Source organism: Tetrao urogallus (genome assembly GCF_951394365.1).
Source record: "Tetrao urogallus genome assembly, chromosome: 9".
In the NCBI taxonomy this organism is placed as follows: Eukaryota; Metazoa; Chordata; class Aves; order Galliformes; family Phasianidae; genus Tetrao; species Tetrao urogallus.
Window position 1 is genome coordinate 9581422 of NC_136822.1, and position 16893 is coordinate 9598314.

Consider the following 16893-nt stretch of genomic DNA (forward strand, 5'->3'; position numbering starts at 1 on the left):
GATGAAAAGTTAAGAGAATCAAAAGTAAATATTTCTAACATCGCTCCGATTCTAAGACTGCCAGTGTGCTTTTGTTTGTACTGAAGTGAAAGATCTTAAGTCATTTTAAAAGCATATTTCTAATGAATTATCATAATTTTGGTGCACATTTTCCTTTCACATAAGTACTTAAGCACAGCTCAGTGTGGTTGGTTCTTTAAGAAAAACAGCTTTAAACTGCATGCAATAGAAACATGGAAAGAAATAAATTGTGTAAAAAAAAAACAAACATCTGGAATTCATTCTATACTTGTGCCTCTTCAGTAGATTTTTCTTGTGATTGTTTCTTTCCAATATAAGGTTGCATAAATAAAAATAATATTCCCACCATATATAGCGAGCCGCATATATAAAAAGAAAAATCATATTTATGTGTGATGTCATAGATCCAACCTGCAAAACAAGGACAAAACATGCATATTACAATGCTTGACAAAAAGGTAAATTGCTGGGAAATATATGAAAGATATTGCACATTTTTCTCATGACATTTTGCTGAAAACCTTAGTTGCTTTGAAGAAAACATAATGTGGTGATTGTAGCATCTAGAGGAGGCAAATAGAAATGCACTAACAAAATCTCTTGGTTACTCACCATAACCCAAAACTAATTCAAAACCTACCACCCCCCTGTAAGTATTATGCAATCTTAAAATGGGATGTTAGCTGTATGCCATTCTAGAACATGAGCAATCTTCTATCTGAAACTGTACATTTTTCAGATGAATTACTGTATGGATCTGACTTTAAACAATTTGAAATCCCAAACCAACTACTTCTTCCACTCTGCTGTTTGCTTTGCTATTACTGCTATGCCCAGTACTGCTACTGTGCCATGTAGGCTAGCTTAGATACTGTGCCTAATGTGAGCAAAGACATTCCCAAAAGTTTTCTAAAGATTCACATACCGATAAAAGACTTTTCAAAAATCTTGGTACTGCAATTAATCCCATTCCAGCCCTAATCCCTTTGCAAAAATACATGAAAACTAATTCAGAAGGGTTTGAGAATCTTTAGTGAATAGTGAGTAGTGAAATTACCCCATTTCATTCTGGCTGCATTGCCATGTAATCTCAAGATCAGAAGCTTTTTTCACACCAACTAGTCACATCCAGTTTGCTTCATTACTAATGACCAAACACAAAGCTATGTTAAGCATAGACTGAGAGGGGCTGAGTATATGGTAAAGTCTGATGCTTTTCCAAGGATGCTAAATGAGCTTTCTTCAAAATCATTTCATTTCCCTTGATGCTGGGGATAGAGGAGAGCATTCTGTCTTTCCTGGGCTGCTGGTGGTCAAACTGGCTTTAGTTCAGCCCGGTGCCACTCCTGGCTGACGACCACCATAAGTCACAAGGCTTCCTACAGCTTCCTTCTGATTTGCTTTTCTCTTACAGATAGCCATAGTCTGAGTGCAGTACTGATCATCACCACCTCCATCTCTCCCCATCAGTTTCCCACTACAGTTCCCAACTTCTTTGTATGAGAAAATTTATAATGAATGTTATTTTTTATAATAACATTATATAATGTTATTATATAATAACATATTATGTTATATAATATAACATATATTATATGTTATATATATATATTATATATATTATATATATATATATATATATATATATATATATATATTTATATATAAAACCAAAAACCAAAACCAAAGTGACTTTAGGCATAATGCTTTGTGCACTTTGGCTTCTGCTGTGTAAAGCAGTAACAAGATTGTGAGCAGTACACTCTCAAAAGTAGGTACAACGGGCAGAAGAAAGGCAAAGACAAGTCCATTAAATTGATACATCGATGGGCAGCTTAGAGTGGTGAAGCCCAAACACACTCTATAGTTCTTGGTGCAAATACTGTGGTACAAATATCCTGAAAACTATCCAAATAATCCTGAAAACTCATCATTTTTCATCTACATATAGGCATGAGTGTATGTGAATATAGTTTTTATGCTAAGTGAACATATAAAACTAAGTTATCCTTTCTGATTTTTAAAAAGGATATGATAATATTTTAAAGAAACATACCCTCAAAAGTACAACTTGTAATGTATTTGGGGTTATTTATAAGGATGGTAATTTTTAATGCGTGAATAGTGAGCAACAGATATGTTCAGTAAATATATGCAATGTAAAGCTGGATGTTACAGGCCTTTCTGGTACAGCTGCCTTTTTGATAACTACAGGTGTTCATAAAAAAAAGCTTGATAAAATAACAAGTCACACATACACAAAACAAAAAACTGTTGGTCAAAAATGTGAACTTTTTACCTGCAAAGGGTGGTCCAAGCAATGCAGATATTCCATTGGCACAAATGATGATGCCATAGGCATTTGCAAGGTGTTTAGTTCCAACCAAATCTTCAGTCACAACAGGCATTAGAGAAAAGTAGCCACTAGAAAATCCTATTAGAGCACAGACCACAGCCAAACTAATGTATGTTTGCATTAGTGGCAAAGTAAGAATGCAGGTGACCAGGGTGAAGTTAGCCATGAGGAAGACATTCCAAGTGCTGATGCAAGGGAGATCAGAGATGATTCCAAGGATCACTTTACCAAAAATATGAACAATTGCTATAATGGACGTCAAAGGAAATATATTGTTCTGACTAGATAAATTGTACTGCTTGACTATCTCTGGAAGATGAATAAAGGGAATGACAAAGCTGCTATAGGCAAACAAAGCCCAGATTATAAAGGCCACGAATACTCTGTTGGTGAACAGTGATGCAGCTCCGAAGTAACTGGAGTACCAGATTCCAAAGCCCTTCCTGACTGTAATTGTCAGCTGGCTCACTGTCTTAAGAATGCGCAGTCCATACATGCTTTTTCCAATCCGAGATTTACCTCCAATTTCTATGTGCTTAATATTATCAAGCACTTCTTCATTTTTTATCACTTCCTTTTTTTCTGGTTCTTCACTGAGGACTCCATTGGATTTTATAGTCTCTGCAGAGTGGGACAGAGCTTTTGCCCGATTATCTTCACTATTACTTCTTACAACATACTTTTCATTCACGTCTTTGAGAGAAAGCGGTCTCATCAGTGCCCCGCAGACACAAAGGTTCAGGCAGATTGCACCCTGGATGAACATGGCATTTCTCCACCCAAGCTCCCTGCAGAGGTACTTCAGCAAGGCTGTCATTAAGAAAGCTCCAAACCCTGTTCCTGTGGTACTGAGTCCTTGGGCAAGTGCTCTTCTCTTCTGAAAATATTGTCCTACCATGACCACTGCAGGCAGATAAACCATGCCACTCCCAATGCCTATGAAAAGAAAAGTCAAAATAAACCTGAACCTCATGCCAACAAGATAAAAATGAACTGGATTTATTCCTAACTTTTGCAGAACCGTAACAGTAATACCAAGAATAAATATTCAGTTCTCATGTTAGTTTACTTTCTGTCTTGTAGTGTTTTCCAAATCTGTGATACTCAAGCAGAAAGTGTTGAGCGTTATGCAAACGCATCCATAACAGTAATAGTTGCCAGTTTTGCAATCCCTGCCATTTAAAGAGGACTAGAATAATGGCGAATGCAGAAAATGTTTTCAAATTTACTGTGGTCATAATTTACAACAGCATTTTGGGCTTAAAATCTTTCCTAAAATAGCTGATAAGTTACCTGCATGACACCCTACAGCTAAACCAGGAGAAGAGCTGCTACTCCAGCAAAGACTGAAAAAAACCAGCCCAACATCACAGCAGTGTATCATGCTCAGAGCTGACCCGTCGCACCTGCTAAAAGCGTTTATTGCTATGCTGTGCAGCACATTATTTGGCTTCTGTTTTGCATGAGGCTTCCCCCCACATCCAGGCAAAAACTTGCAGGCAATCTCTCTGCCCTCCAGAGGACCCCCAGCATCATACTGGCCTGAAGTTGGCTCTGCAACAGATGGAAGAACCCCTGTTCCCATCTGCTTGTGCTCGTACTCACATCAGTGTTTACTGAGCTCCTCTGAACACCCTGAGAAGTAAGAAATGTATACATTGTTCTATCTTTCCATTCTGTGGGCTACATGGCAAAATGAGGCCTAGTTCAGACAAAGGCATGCCATCTCTACGCATAGACACAGGACACAGGCCTCTCTATCTTCTCCTCACAGATCTGGCACTTCAGCTTTGCGACACAACCTGGCTCTGCTCTCCCTTTAGGGCCTCGAGCGCTATTTTGCCACAGGCTGATGCTGTGGGGAGGAGAGAACAGGCTGGGATGGAGCTGGCAGCCAGGAGGTGAGAGGACAGCAGATGGAGCAGATGCCATATGGAGCTGGTGGAGGGGAACCGCTCTGAGGTGAGGGGTGCTGTGGGACATGGAGCAGGGCTGGGACCATGGGGTCATGCAGGGTGATGTTGTCTGGCACAGCTGGTCACTGTGGCCTGAGGGAAACACAGCAGCCGTTAGGACACCCGTGAGCACTGTGTGGAGACAGTGACCCCAGCAGGAGGCGGCCACTGTAAGAAAACCTCAGTCTGAAGGAGGAAGGAAATTTCCCTGAGGTGGCAGTGAGGCAACCGTGAGGAAGGGGCAGGGTGTGAGGGGACAGGCAGCACGGCAATGAGGAGTGATGGGCTGAGGGCGATGGAATGGGAAGTGAGGGAACTGAGTGAGGTGACCATAAGGAAACTGACAGGAAGTAGAAGTGGCAGTGATGGAGGAGATGGTCAGTGAGAGGATGGCAAGGGCACAGTGAGCAGGGGACAGTGTGTGAAGGGACAGTGAGAGAAAGGAGGGACGGCATGTGAGGGGATAGTGTGTGAGGGGACAGCCAGTGAGGGGATGGCGAGAGAACGGAGAGACATTGAGCAAGGGGCCTGAGAAGGGACAGTGCATGAAGGAACAGTAAGTAAGGGGACAGTGTGTGAGGGGACAGCCAGTGAGGGGATGGTGCTTATGGGGACTGGGACTGAGGGAATGGTGTGTGAGGGGACAATGAGTGAAGGGAGCGAGGAGATGATGTGTGAGGGCACAGTGAGCAGCGGTGGCGGCAAATACTGCAAACAGGTGGCTGAGGCCCTGGCAAGCAGAGGTCTCATGAACGGCTCAGGCATTCCTATGCTGTTTTCCTGCCCCACATTCCTATTGTAACAGCATCTCATTTCTCCACCTCACGTAAAAACTTGCCTCAGACTTTTTTCTGATAATAACGTTTTCAGCTCACATTTTAAAATCTTTTAAAATCTCTGCATAAACCTCTGCATTTTTGTTCAGTATTTTTGGTATGCGCTTTCTGAAAAGCAGCAAGGGTTGAGATAACTCAGGCTCATGTCTGTCTGAATATAACAAATATGGATGGAATCAAAAACTGCCAAAAGGGCAATATCTTGTCTATAATTACTGCTCTTTGTTCAAGAACATACAGAATTACTGAAATCTATAGTACACTAGTATAAAGAGTTGTCACAGTGATCCTTCTGAGTTTTATTTTTTTTTCCATCCAAATAGACAAAAAATTATGTACAGAAGTTCTGCAGATTTCTCTGAAATCCCGTGAAGGGGTAGTTTGAGAGAAGGCATTTCAGCTATTGTTAAGATTACAAAAAAATTTTTTACATTGAATTTCTGTCATATTAGCCATGGAATTAATTATATTTCAAAGCTCCTTGACTTGCTTAGCATTGCTCAGATCATAGAATCATAGAATCATAGAATAACTTAGGTTGGAAGGGATCTTAAAGCCCATCTAGTACCAACACCTGCCATGGGCTGGCTGCCCCCCACCAGCTCAGGCTGTCCAGGGCCCCATCCAACCTAGCCTTGAGCACCTGCAAGGATGAAGTGTCCACAGCTCTCAGGGCAGCAGTGCCAGGGCCTGGTCCTCCTTTCCTCCTTTCTTAAAAATGGGAGTGATGTTTCCCTTTTTACAGTCACCAGAGACTTTGCCTGACAGCCATAATTTTTCAAATATCAAAGAGAGTGTCTTGGAAACCAATCATCCAGTTCCTTCAGAACCCTGGGATGCATGTTATCCGACCCCATAGACTCGTACACCTTCAGCTTCATGAGGTGGTCTCAAACTTGCTCTGCTCTTACAGTGTGAGGGATATTGCTCCCCCAGACCCCAGCTAGAGATTCAGGGACACAAGAGCCACAGGAAGCCTAACTGGCCACGAAGACTAAGGCAAAGAGCTCATTACTTATGACTACATGCATTGTTCTCATTCAGGCAGATCAAATCTACTCAAAGGGATTCGGAAGATTAAACAAACAAAAAAATATATTTGGAAGAAAGTCATGCTTATCTTTTTTTTTTTTTCATTAAAAACATACATGTTACACCCTAATTATGGCTATAGAAACACTACATAGTTATCATATTCTGATATTTTGCTAACGTGTAACAATTCCTGTAAAAATATGTATGCTATTTATTTCTGTGACATAGAGAGGAGCTACCTAGATATACAGTGCAACAATATTTTAACCTCTTGAAAATCCATTTATTAGAGTTTAGGTTACATTAATTCTTCTAATTAAGAATGCCTTCTAAAATATTCACATGGGACAAACTGATAAAAATGCCATCTTCACATGGTAGATTTAAATGACAACGAAAGCCATTGGGACTAATCCACTGTGTAAACAAATGAGCTTTCTGAAAAGACAAATCTATAAAGATAGCGAAGGAGAAACAGCAATAACTCTACTGGAATGAAGGATGTTGCTCACCGCCTCTGATTCTTGTGATTATAGCACTATGCCAGATCACATGAGGGCTGAATAAACTGAAATCAAAAGTCAAGTTACATTTCATAGCTAAAACTTTATTTTAATGTGCAAAAAACACTCTGGGAACCAGTCTGACTTCCCTTTTCCCTCACCCAGATAACATCCAAGGGAATCAAAAATCATCAGAAGGAAACTCTCAAGTGCTTGTCTAGCTTACCGGCTGTCACTCCAAATGTAAGGAAGAGGTAGTGCACATTTGAGGCATAGGCACTCAATATCCAGCCTAGGGCATTCAATATCCCTCCAATTATTGCTGTTTTGCGGCATCCACACATGGTAACGAATAAACCAATGAAAGGACCTGTTAAAGAACGTGAAGAAATACTGTGTCATTTATCTAAACCCCTAAACTCTTTAGTAATTTTTCACACCAAAATTCTTCATGATGCTTTAAACACTGTGTTAAAACATCATGCCACTCACTCAATTCAGGGTTTTATTTCCTTATTTTCATGGAAAAAAATATATTGTCTAACCAACCTTACTTAGCATACTTAGCAAGTACCCTTAAGACATAAAATCAAGATTGCTCCATGAAGGAATGGCTTAAACAGAGGAAGAAATGGAAGCCATTTTTCCCAATGCAAACGCTGTGAGTGCAGACCTTTTTTTAGAAGTCATTAGAAAGCAAATTTTTTAATTTTGTTTTCAGTGGAATATTTTATGCAGATCAAAACACATTTTCAATCTTAATTTAGGGAAATAGAGATGTGTATTTACACACATACACAAACACGCCTACAGATATTCTTTTGGATTGCTCCAACCACTACTTAGAAATTAATTTTTTTTCAGTTACCAACTGAAATATAAATTAGTTCACTATCCAAATTCAACATTTTCTCATAGATAGAGTATGGAGAGGACCACAGGCTTAGCAGAACCCGTTTTCTGGATTCTAATGAGTCCTTGAAGTCACAAGCATCCTTTTCCTGCTCACACTGTTGCCTGGTCTAATTGTCTTCTCTATCATCTTCCCTGCTGTCCCCTATCTTCCTCTAATTTGTAATTTGTCACCTGGACAAGTTAGTAGAGATAACTGAGGAGAAACTGAGCAGCTCTGCTGGTAAATTGAAAACTGTAAGAAAATATTTGAAGGGTGAGCAGCAAACATATTCCAAAAATCTGTGTAGTTCTGAAATAAATGATGCTAGAACATACCTACAATAAGTGTAATGCCCATGCTAAGAGAGCTAACCCATGCTGTTAAGCCACGACTTTGATTAAACTCTTCAAGCCACTCCATGTTGAGTATTCCAAGGGCCATTTGGGACCCCATGATAAGTATGTGCACAAGGAAAGAGGAAAATACAATCATCCAAGCCCATCCTCCATCGATGTTTGGATTAGGCTTAACTGGCTTACTTCCAACTTTTGAGTCATCTCCAAAATCATACCCAATATCCTCTCGACTGGCATACATTTTTTCCACAGTATTCTGAAACAAAGAAAGTAAATAATTTCAAAACACATTCAAAATGACACCGTTTGGTGGCTTGGTTATAGTGAATAGCATAAATCACAATTGTGTTTCACCTTCTTTCCCTCATACTTGATTTTCATTGTTCAAATGCAAAATACTTTGAAAATTCTCCAATTAATGTGTATGTACTTTATTATCATGGCTGTCTATGTAAGAGTACTTATAGGTGCCAGGAGGTCACATCGTTTCCATCAGCACATATTTACTCACTTGTATGCGGCTGAGAGCGCTCACTCCTCATGGGTTGGCTCTGGTCAGAGAAGATCAGGCTCTCTCTGTGTATTTCTTCTGCTGTCTCAGTAAGATTACGTGCCTTCAATTAATAAAGCTTGGAGTAAAGAAATAGAAATCTTAAAGAGGCAGGCAGATACTTTTTCAGAGGAAACAAATTTGGATATGTGTTTCTTCCTTAGTAGTGAAGACAGAAAGATAAAGTTGTAAGGTTCTTGATTTTCAAAAAGCCTTGCTTATATAAATTACGAAGAGGGGACTGTTACTTCAACTCTGGCAAGTTTAAAACTTTGTCAGAGTCAGTTTGACTAACTGTTCACTGTTAGACTCTCAGATTCCATAGTACTAATACATATAACTCTACTAAAAGCAATGAACTCTTCCAAATTAATGCCTATCAGAATCAAACTGTGTGGCAGAGTTATATGCACAAACATGGGGGATCAGGTCATAATATCTTGTTTATCTTCATTTCTTTCTTTCTTACTCTAAATGTTAAATTTGCAAGCCATTTTTAATTGAGTAATGGGCAAGATGCAGAACCTAATCTCTCCATCTGATTTATGCAACATATCAAAATGTTACATGGCTGTGGAGCAGCACATCGGTTTCCATGGAGACTAGAAATAAGTGTAATGATACAAATAACCAGAGATGGTAATTTTTTCCCCTTCTTTTCTTTTCTGGAGAAATAGAAAAGAGCCATCAACTTCACAATAATCAAACAAGATAAGAAAGTTATCAAAATTGTTTTTGAGAGCTTCATGTATTCTGCGAGCCCTCAAAAGGTACGTCTCCAGTTCAGGGCCAGCTCCTCTGTACAATACACTGACAGGGAATGGAATAATTCAGACTTTGTACTAATGTAAATTTGTGCTGTTAATCTTTAAATATACGAGTATATTTATAGGAGTATAGGAGTATAGGATTATCTGCTTCTTCAGTTATTAGTTTTCCAAAGTATTTTACTTTTTTCTTATTGCTAGATAAACATACAAAGAATGTCTTCAAGTATTTCATGTTAATGCACAGAGGAGGTCGAAGCCACTGCTTCACAAGCATCACTGACAAACTGCCCACATATGTAACCTCTCCATGCTGCCTGCAGGTAAGTTACCTTCCGAGTGCCACACAGCCCTTATTTGCAATAGGTAATTACAGATAGCTGTGGGCAACTTGAACTTCAGGGTTCCTCCAAAAGCACTCTGATTTGTATATAATCAGTTCATATAATGAACTGTAACTAAAATAAGTTGTACCTCTGTTATGAAATTCCACACATGCAAACTCTTTCTGGACTATGTTATCTCTAGTCCTAACTTGGCCAGGGAGGAGAGAAGGAAAGTATGGATGACACAGGGAGGCATAACAAGAACCGTGCACATTTAACATTTGCCACATGAGCAGATAATCTGGGATCAAACGATGAGTGCCACTGACAAAGTGCCATTTCACACACACCCTGACTTATTGGCTTTTTCTTTCCAAATCGGGCAGCAAAAAGAGAAGGAGATATTCATCTTTCTGGTTCTCCAGGGTATTTCAGGCAGGACTGTGTATGTGGCGGGAGGAATGGTGAGGAGTGAGGGTTGCAGACTTTACTTTGATCGGAAGAGTTAAAATTATACTTCATCCTTCTTCTACAGTGCGTAGGTCTCAAAGATGGCATTTTCACCCTGTCTAACAAGGTTACTAGGAGCTAGATCCCCCCGTGATGCAATTTATCTGACTACCTATTGAGGACACAGCCCACTCACAAGAGAAAGACAAACTACATAAAGGTAAGAAAGTTACTGCATAATAATGCTAATGGAAAAAAAAAAAAAAGAGAGAAATAGCAGAATGAATGAAAATTTCAAGCTGCTAAGTACAGCCTGTGTGGGATTAGTGAAAAATGTATGATAGATATCACAGTACATCTTAAATAATGGAATACAAAATTATGTAACTCAAGAGTCAGAGTGAGGATTCAGTATGGAACCTATTTTTTGTGTGCACCTGCATACTGATACTGGATACAAAAAAAATCTTCTTTGGACCAGAAGGAAATAGATACATCTTTCATACTTTTAAAAAGTTTTTAAAAGTTTTAAAGCAAAAATAACTGGCATAGAGATTCAAAGATAGGACATTCATCTTTCCAGGAGCAGAGAAAGTGCAGGCTTCCTGACAGAATGGGCTTCACCTGATCCGATGCATTTAATTGCATTTAATTGTAATGCAGGCTTACAACAACCCCCACAAAGCTTGTGAAACTGCATACACTTTTCCTTTGAATAGGAATCTCACTTATTATTACTTTTATGCTAATGTCACAAGTTCAAAGTGAATACACTCAAAAGCACAGAAGGCCATTTCCAATAGCTGCACAAACCTGAAGCTCTGGATGAAGCAAAGACTGGATGTCTGGATTCTCTCGCTGCCACTGACTCACCGCCCATCGCCTACAACCCAGGAGAAGTGCTCTTACCTGCCCTCAGTCTTCTTCCCACACCACAGCACTGACAAGAACACTGACAAGTAGCACAGAAGGCAGAGAAGCTCAATGAGCTCTCAGTAATTGTGAAATCCTAGAGAAACTGCAATGTAAATGATAGCAGCTGATTTATGAAGTCAGACATGCTTTCCCAGTGAGCAAGGCAGTGAAGACTCTCGCAGTAACAGTGTTTATATACAGCCTCTCACAAGGAGCTGCATTTAAAGACAGGAGAATCTGGATTATTGTTTGGGCAGCTAGAGAACAACTGGATTTTTTTTCAGAAAAGCTTTTTATACTGTAAGCACACACGATATGCAGAGCTTTTAGAAAATTGGCTCAAACACTGGAGTCTACAGAAACACTGAGCTTTTCTGAAAATCTGACTCACGAGCTCTTTTAGAGACAAATGCAGGTGCTGTAATAAGACCAAAGTCAGCAGAGAAACATCCAAGTTCCCTGTGCCATTACTGGCACTCTATGGCTCCCTGGTTAGAAGTTGAATGGGATCATCAGAAAAACATCTGATCTGGATACAAAAAAGTCCCTGCAGTGAAATTTTTACACATTGTTTTGTAGCCTCTTCCAGTAGCTGATTGCTTCTGCTTTTAAAAGTATGGCATCAAATGGGAATTTAAAGGTACGTCCAATGGATATAACTCATAAATACTTCATAAATAGTACTAAGGTTTGCTTCATAGTATTCTCACTAGATATATGTAATGATTTGTTTTTTGAAGATATATAGGAAACATATTGCTAAAAGCAGAACGCAGGGTCTGTTCAGGTGTTACTTCGTTGTAACCGGAACATATGCCATGACTTCTGTTGTCAGTCTCCAGTAGACTTCACTGGAGGCGCAACTACGGGTCAGATCATCTCTACTTCTGCAGATCAGAGGCACGCCGCGTGCCCGCAGAGTGAGAGAAAAAAGGAAATAGGAGAACGCCAAGCTGACTGCTGGGGCCACAAGGCAGCACGCAGCGGCGACCCGGCTCCGTTCGGTGCCCCTGCTTGCCGCCCTGGATCCGCACGGACGGCTCCGAGCGACACGCGGCGATCGATGCCGCGCTTTCAGCGCGAGCACCAGCGGCAGCGACCGGCGGGAACGGGCTCGGGGGCGAGCGGAGCGCGGGGATCGGGAAGGCTGCTGCCGGGCCGCATCGCCGCTCCGTAAGCTTTCGGAAGCGCTACGCGTCACGCCCTCCCTAACACGCGAGTCGGGCTCGTGCGGACGCGGCACCGCCCCGGCACAGCGCTCCCCGCGGCGGCACCTGCCGGGCCCGCGGCGCTGCGGGGCTCCGCGCGGGGCGGCGCCGGGGGAGGGCGCGGGGCCGGAACCGCCCGCCCGCCGAGCACAAAGGATGACCGCTAGTTACCTCGCTGCGGCGGGGCTGCCGCCGCCTCCCGCCGCCCTGGGGCCGCCCCCGGCCCCGCAGCCCGACCCCGGTCCGCAGCCCGACCCCGGCCCGAGCCCCTGCTCGCGGCGTCGCTGGTGCCGCGCGGCTCCTCCCGGCCCCTCCCGAGCTGCTCACCCCGCAGGATGCTGCCGCGCCGCCCCGCGCCCCGAGCTGCGGCGTCCCGCTGCCGACCTGCGCCCTCTCCGCTCCTCCTCGCCCCGCTCGCCGGCCCGGGGCTTATTGTCCGCGGCGCCGCGCGGCCGCTGCCGGGCCCTTCGCTCCCCGGGCGGCTCGGCTCGTGCGCTGTCTCGCTTCCATTCCCTGCAATTTCAAATCTCCACGCTCTTTCATTCCTGCGATACCGGCTAATTCTGGTTTGGCGGAGGAGGTTTGCAGTCCTCTCACATGCACACTCTTGTGGCTGAATGAAGTTTTTTGCTGCACAGGTTATCGTCGGAAATACGTGTTGGAGAGAGTTGAAGGATATCATCCAATAAAAGCTGTCAGTCTCGGGGTTTTAAGGGCCTCTGGGTTTCGGTAAATTGTTAACTTTACAGAGGCTTGGATGGCTTGGGAGAACTTGGGTAGCTAAACAACGCTAAGAATGAAATGTGGAAGTGTCACGATATAGCGCCTCATTTGCACAATGCGCAAGCTTCAAAATTCTTCCCTTAGAATGAAAACGGAGTTTGAAGAACCATAGAATATTGCAAATACTTAAGGACTGGGGAGTCCAACAAGTGGCTCCACACAGGACCATCCAAAAATCAGACCATATGACTGAGAGCATTGTCCAGATGCTTATTGAATTCCAGCAGCTTGGTGCCTTGACCCTGGGGAGCCTGTTCCAAGCTCACCACCCTCTGGTGAAGACACCTTTCCTTCTCTCCTGCCTGAGTTGCAGAAATGAATCAAAGCAGTACCTGGATCTCATTTCTACCTTTCTGAGTAGTCAGAGGCATTAATGAGGTATGCACTCTGTAATGCACTGCTCTATTTGCAGTAAATTTGCTCAGACTAAAGAGATCATATGCCATTGTGCAAAACTTCTATCACTGGGGAGTTGCGTACTACAGAGGTGCTGAATAGAATAGCTGAAGGCAGTAAGAGTAGATTTGAGAGAAGATTAAATGAGGACAGACCGACAGTAATAGTGATAGTGTTTTATCTTTATGGTGCTTCAGACTCTGCTGAAGAGCCTTATTTTGAATGGGTTACAAATACTGATTTGGTGTTCTGTTTTTTTTTTGTGTGTTTTTATTTAACCCCAGTATTTGGTGTGTGCCATTACACATGCAGATCACAAGCATTTTTTTCGTACAAATTCAAAGATCTGATCCAGTGTGTATATGTAACCTATCACATATACCTTTAAGAAACATTTTCATCTGGTTTTAGTTAAATCACGTGGAAGATTATGTGCTATGGCTTCAGTCTTCACGTAAGTCTTAGAATATTCTACTTTGTGCTGCAATCTTAAAAAAGTAATCCTTGTCTAGAATCAGCAACTAGATTGGTGTCACACCTGCGGTTGGGTTCATTTCTCTCTCCTTTGTAAACAAAATGAGATATCTCCTTTTAAAAGATTATAGTATTGCACTGCAAATGCAGGTGTCGTTCTGAACTGTACACATTCCCAGTGACTGTTTTGCAGTACCCTCAACCGCGTGTGGGCATTCCTATACCAGGTTTTACCTTTGGCATCAGCTTTTTAGCTGGAGCCTTGTTTCATAAAAGGTTTCATGCTAAGGGCTTGACATGTGAATTTGCTGCTTATTGGCTAGAGTTGCTACTTGATGTGACGCATACTTTTGATTTGTGAATCAGCTGACATGCTAACATACATTATTAAGTCTACCACAGAAACAGATTTACTGGAGTAGCAGGATGATTCATCACAAAATATTAAAAATCTATTTCTTTGGCTGTTAACCCATGTTCCTTCTAGTACTTGAGATGCCATCTGCTTGGTTAAATCCTTGTGCTAACAGATTCTGTCTGTAAGGTTTGAGCTGATAGAGAATTCACTTAGCTGTGTCATACTGCCTCAGCAGTTCTGGTTCAGAAGTCATTGTGGCTTACGGCTAAAATCTTGGATTGATGCCGTCTTTTGAAAAGATGAGTACTTATTGATTTGTTTGAGTTTTTACCATTAAATTGTGCAGGTTTATCAGGGAAAATACAAATTATGTTTCATAAGAAAAAAAGAAAAAGTATTCTGTAAGAATGAGAGGGACAGTGCTATGGTTTCAGAAAAAAAAAAAGGCATGCAGTTTTGAGCCAAGATGCAAAAAGTGCCAAATTGAGTAAAGTAAGATGTGAATAGTCTGACAGCGCCTGGTACATTACAAATCTTAATCTTAACTGTATATACTGGTTGGATGGCAAGCATAATAATAGAAGCTGGAAAGGAACCTTTTTACTAGACTTTTTAACTTGATGGTAATTGTATGTGACAACATAACTTAAAGGCAGAGAGAAAGAGACGGAGGGAGAGAGGGAGAAAGGCAGAAGAAGGAACCAGTAACTCAGCCCTGCTTGCTGTCTGAGGAGCCGCGTGGTGTGTTAGACTTTCACAATTGCAGAAGTGGTTGGAATGGACCCTAGGGTCCACTCAGTCCAACCTTATACTTGAAGGAAGATTGTGACTTGTATTTCAGGTCAGCCATGGCTTCTTTACCCTGCCCTTGAAGCTCTTCAAGGATAGAGGCTTTGCAGCTTTTGTGTCTAACACCTGTGTGACTCCGTGCATGCAAAATCATGTGCGTCCACTCAAAGCTCCAGTGACTTGCCTTGTGGCCTTTGCTCCTTGTTTTACCATTTGCCCTACTGAGAAGAGTTCATCTCTACAATCTTTGTCTCTATTTAATGCAATTGCAGATTGCTATCAGATCTGCTTTTCCTCCTCTTCTCCTCACAAGTCATATACTATATGTCTCTGCCATCTTGCTTGACTTCTTCATGACCTCCTGTTTTTCAACATTCTTCTTGGACCAGGCAGCCCAAAACAGAACAAAATATGCCAGATTTTGACTCATTAGCACTGAAGAAAGAGAGAGAAAAATTTCTGTTCATCTGCTGTCTTTGCTCCCTTCCTAATGTAGGCCAGTGTATTGCCACTTTATTCACGACAGAAACACTGTTGGCTCATGTTCAGCTTAGTGTCCACTGTGACTGCCTTTGACTGCCTTTGACTATCCTTCTCATGGGACTGCTGCTCAGGCAGCCTGTGTGAGTGCCTGATGGTACTCAACCCTATATGCCCACATTTTCACTCCTTGTTAATCTTCACTAGATTGTTGTTCAGTCAATTTTTAAGTTTCCCAAAGTTCCTTCAACTGAAGCTCCGCTGCTGGGTTTGAGAACTATCCCATCCAGTTTAGTACTGTCTGAAAATCTGAAGGAGGCACATCCCATGTCAAGATACAAATCACGGTTAAGCTAATGAACAATACTGGCCTCACTACTGACCCAGGGCAGTCTGCTTGCTGCTGGCCAGCAACTAAATATCACCTCATTGATTACTATCCTTTAAACCCAACAGTTTATCAAATTTTCAACCCACCTAGCAGCTCATTCATCCAGGCAATATGCCTCAGGTTTTTCCTCACTCCATGCTTTAACCACTTTACTTAATTCCCATTGCTCAAAATAGCAGCTTAGAGACTGTTCAGCCCTCTGAAAACACATATTGATGAAAATATAAAGTGCTGATTTAGATTCCCAGCATTTATCCTGTACTATTGCCGCAGTGCTCATTACTTGCTTCCCTAAAGCTCTCATTAAGTACCCACCCTGTTCCCCAAGAAGTGTAGTACTGCAGTGATTAATAAGAAAATAAATATTTGAGATAACGATTTGGTTGCTACAGTATCAAGACACAGAAAAGAAAAGGCACCCTGCTTTCATTTCGTTCTATTCATTTCTATTTATCTGGTCAATTCTTGCTACACAGCTGTTGTTTTTTTAGGATATTTTATCTTCCTTTCCATAACCTTTCTGGGTTACTGAGTTCATCTGCATTTTGAAGGAACTTCATCCTGTTAAGGAACAGGAAAGAAAAAAAGAAAGAGGAAAACAAAAATGAAAAAGAAAGAAAAAGAAAGAAAAGGAAAAAATGAAAAGGAAAAGGAAGAGGAAAAAGAAAACGAAAAAGAAAAAGAAGAAAAAAACTGAAAAGAAAAAAAGAGGGAAAGAAGGAAAAGAAAAAGAGAAAAAGGAAAAGAAAAAGAAAAAAAGAAAGAAAAGGGAAGCAAAAGGGAAAAGCAAAGGAAATAGGAAAGAGAAAGAGAACAGGAAAGAGGAGCAAAAGGGAAGAAGAGAAAAACAAGCCAAAGTTAATATTTTAACATGGCATAGTACTGCAGCTTTCTTATGATGCCCCAAAAACTGTGGCTGCTCTTCATTTTGGTGACTCCAAACCGCCAAAGAAAATGCCAAATTATGCATTTTTTCTTGCTTTTTTCCACTTCCTTTCTGAAGAGAATCCCAGCTACCTTTGGGGTTTTACCACAAGGCAACATCCTAA

At 41.5% G+C, this 16893-nt stretch overlaps 1 protein-coding gene across 1 annotated transcript; it reads right to left on the reverse strand.

The window, feature by feature from the left end:
* Window positions 1–283: 283 nt before the first annotated feature.
* Window positions 284–8198, reverse strand: SLC16A14 (solute carrier family 16 member 14; the record flags this gene model as incomplete). The annotated part of the gene is made up of 4 exons (XM_079540034.1): window positions 284–432; window positions 2321–3313; window positions 6933–7076; window positions 7937–8198. The coding sequence occupies 4 exons, from the start codon at window positions 8196–8198 to the stop codon at window positions 284–286; spliced, it is 1548 nt and encodes a 515-aa protein (XP_079396160.1).
* Window positions 8199–16893: the final 8695 nt, after the last annotated feature.